The sequence below is a fragment of the Geospiza fortis genome, unplaced genomic scaffold (genome assembly GCF_000277835.1).
Source record: "Geospiza fortis unplaced genomic scaffold, GeoFor_1.0 scaffold439, whole genome shotgun sequence".
Taxonomy (NCBI): Eukaryota; Metazoa; Chordata; class Aves; order Passeriformes; family Thraupidae; genus Geospiza; species Geospiza fortis.
Window position 1 is genome coordinate 248532 of NW_005054618.1, and position 1566 is coordinate 250097.

A 1566-nucleotide genomic window follows, 5' to 3' on the forward strand; every position below is an offset into this window, starting at 1 on the left:
CCCCACCGAAAAGGAGGCGGAGCTTTTCCAGGGGGCGTGGCTATAGTGGGTGGTGTTGATGACGTCACGTAACATAGGGATTGGAATTAAGATTAAAATTAAGGTTAAAATTGAGACTGGGGTGAGGTTGGGATTCTAAGCCCCAGGGAATGAAGATGCGGATGCAGACTGCACATTTTAATTGGGTCGGAACTGGGATTTAGATTGGAATGGGGTTTTTTTTGGTCAGAACTGGGATTTGGGGCCACCAACAGGACCCCACAACTCATCCTTTGCTGAAACATCTCTGCAAACCCCCTACAGCCCAGCTCTTGGGGTGCCAAAGTTTCACTGTCTTCCCACAGTGATCGTTTTTTCACTCAGAGGGGGAAAATAAAGACATTGAAGGAGATTTTTGGCATATTTTGAGTGTTCTGGGGTTTTCACGAGGCTGTCTTGCAAAATCCAAATGGGCAGCTCAGTTCAATGCATTTTCCAAGAGTTTTTCCCAGTCCATTCCAACATAAGCAAAAAAACTACCTTGAAATCCTCTCACTGGCAAAGCCTTTAGATTTTGGGGATAAATCCTCCTAAATGCTTCCCAAACCACCCCAAGTCACCAGGAAGACTCATGAAAGGACCCAGAGCCTTCTCCCGGTGGTAGAAGTGGGGTGTGGGGTGGGAATTTGATCCCGTGGCTTGTGTCTGAAAAGTGATGCCGGCACATTCCTGCAGAATTCATGAAGGCCTGGAGCCAGCAGGGCCAGGACTGAGACCCAGAGCCAGCCACAGCGAGGTAAGGAAGGAGCAGAGGGGACTCAAGGCCACATTTTCCCCCTTTTTTTGGGTGGTTTTGACCCCTCAGCCCCATTAATTCCCCCCTGTTCTGGCCCCCTCAGGGATGTCAATGGGAGTCGAGCGCTGGGGGACACGTGCTAGAGGATCCCTGGAGACAGGAGGGGACACTTGGAGCTGCAACAGAGACACTTGAGGGTCCCTGGAGCTGGGGAAAAAGACACCTGAAGGTCCCTGGAGTCAGGAAGAAACACCTGAGGGTTCCTGGAGCTGGGAAAGAAACACCTGAGGGTCCCTGGAGCCAGAAAGAGACACCTGAGGAGCCTCTGGAGCTGGGAAAGAGACACCTGAGGGTCCCTGGAGCCAGAAAGAAACACCTGAGGAGCCTCTGGAGCTGGGAAAGAGACACCTGAGGGTCCCTGGAGCCAGAAAGAAACACCTGAGGAGCCTCTGGAGCTGGGAAAGAGACACCTGAGGGTCCCTGCATGGAGACCCCCACGGTGCTGCCCGCCATGGACGTGGACAAAGCCGTGGCCACGGCCTTCGTGGTGCTGCTGGGGCTCTTCCTCCTGGCCATGACCGTGCGCTGCGCCCGCCTCGTGGTGGATCCCTACAGCGCCATTCCCACCTCCACCTGGGAGGAGGAACCCATCAACTGACCCCAAAACAACCCCCCCTCCGGGACCCCCAAACTCTACAGGGTGCTCCAAGGAGCCCCAGCAGAACCAGCCTGGCTCCCATTGCCTCTGAGCTGCTGGTGGCCCCAGCACCCCCATCCTCTGCGGGTCCCCC

General features: G+C 55.0%; 1 protein-coding gene across 1 annotated transcript; it reads left to right on the top strand.

Moving 5' to 3' along the window:
* The first annotated feature begins 1259 nt into the window (after positions 1-1259).
* Positions 1260-1433, top strand: LOC115948916 (cortexin domain-containing 1-like). The gene has a single exon (XM_031064692.1). The coding sequence runs from the start codon at positions 1260-1262 to the stop codon at positions 1431-1433; it is 174 nt and encodes a 57-aa protein (XP_030920552.1).
* Positions 1434-1566: the final 133 nt, after the last annotated feature.

Bases quoted from the DNA above. Each gene is read 5' to 3' on its own strand.
- LOC115948916 (XM_031064692.1), top strand. From the start codon at position 1,260: ATGGAGACCCCCACGGTGCTGCCCGCCATGGACGTGGACAAAGCCGTG.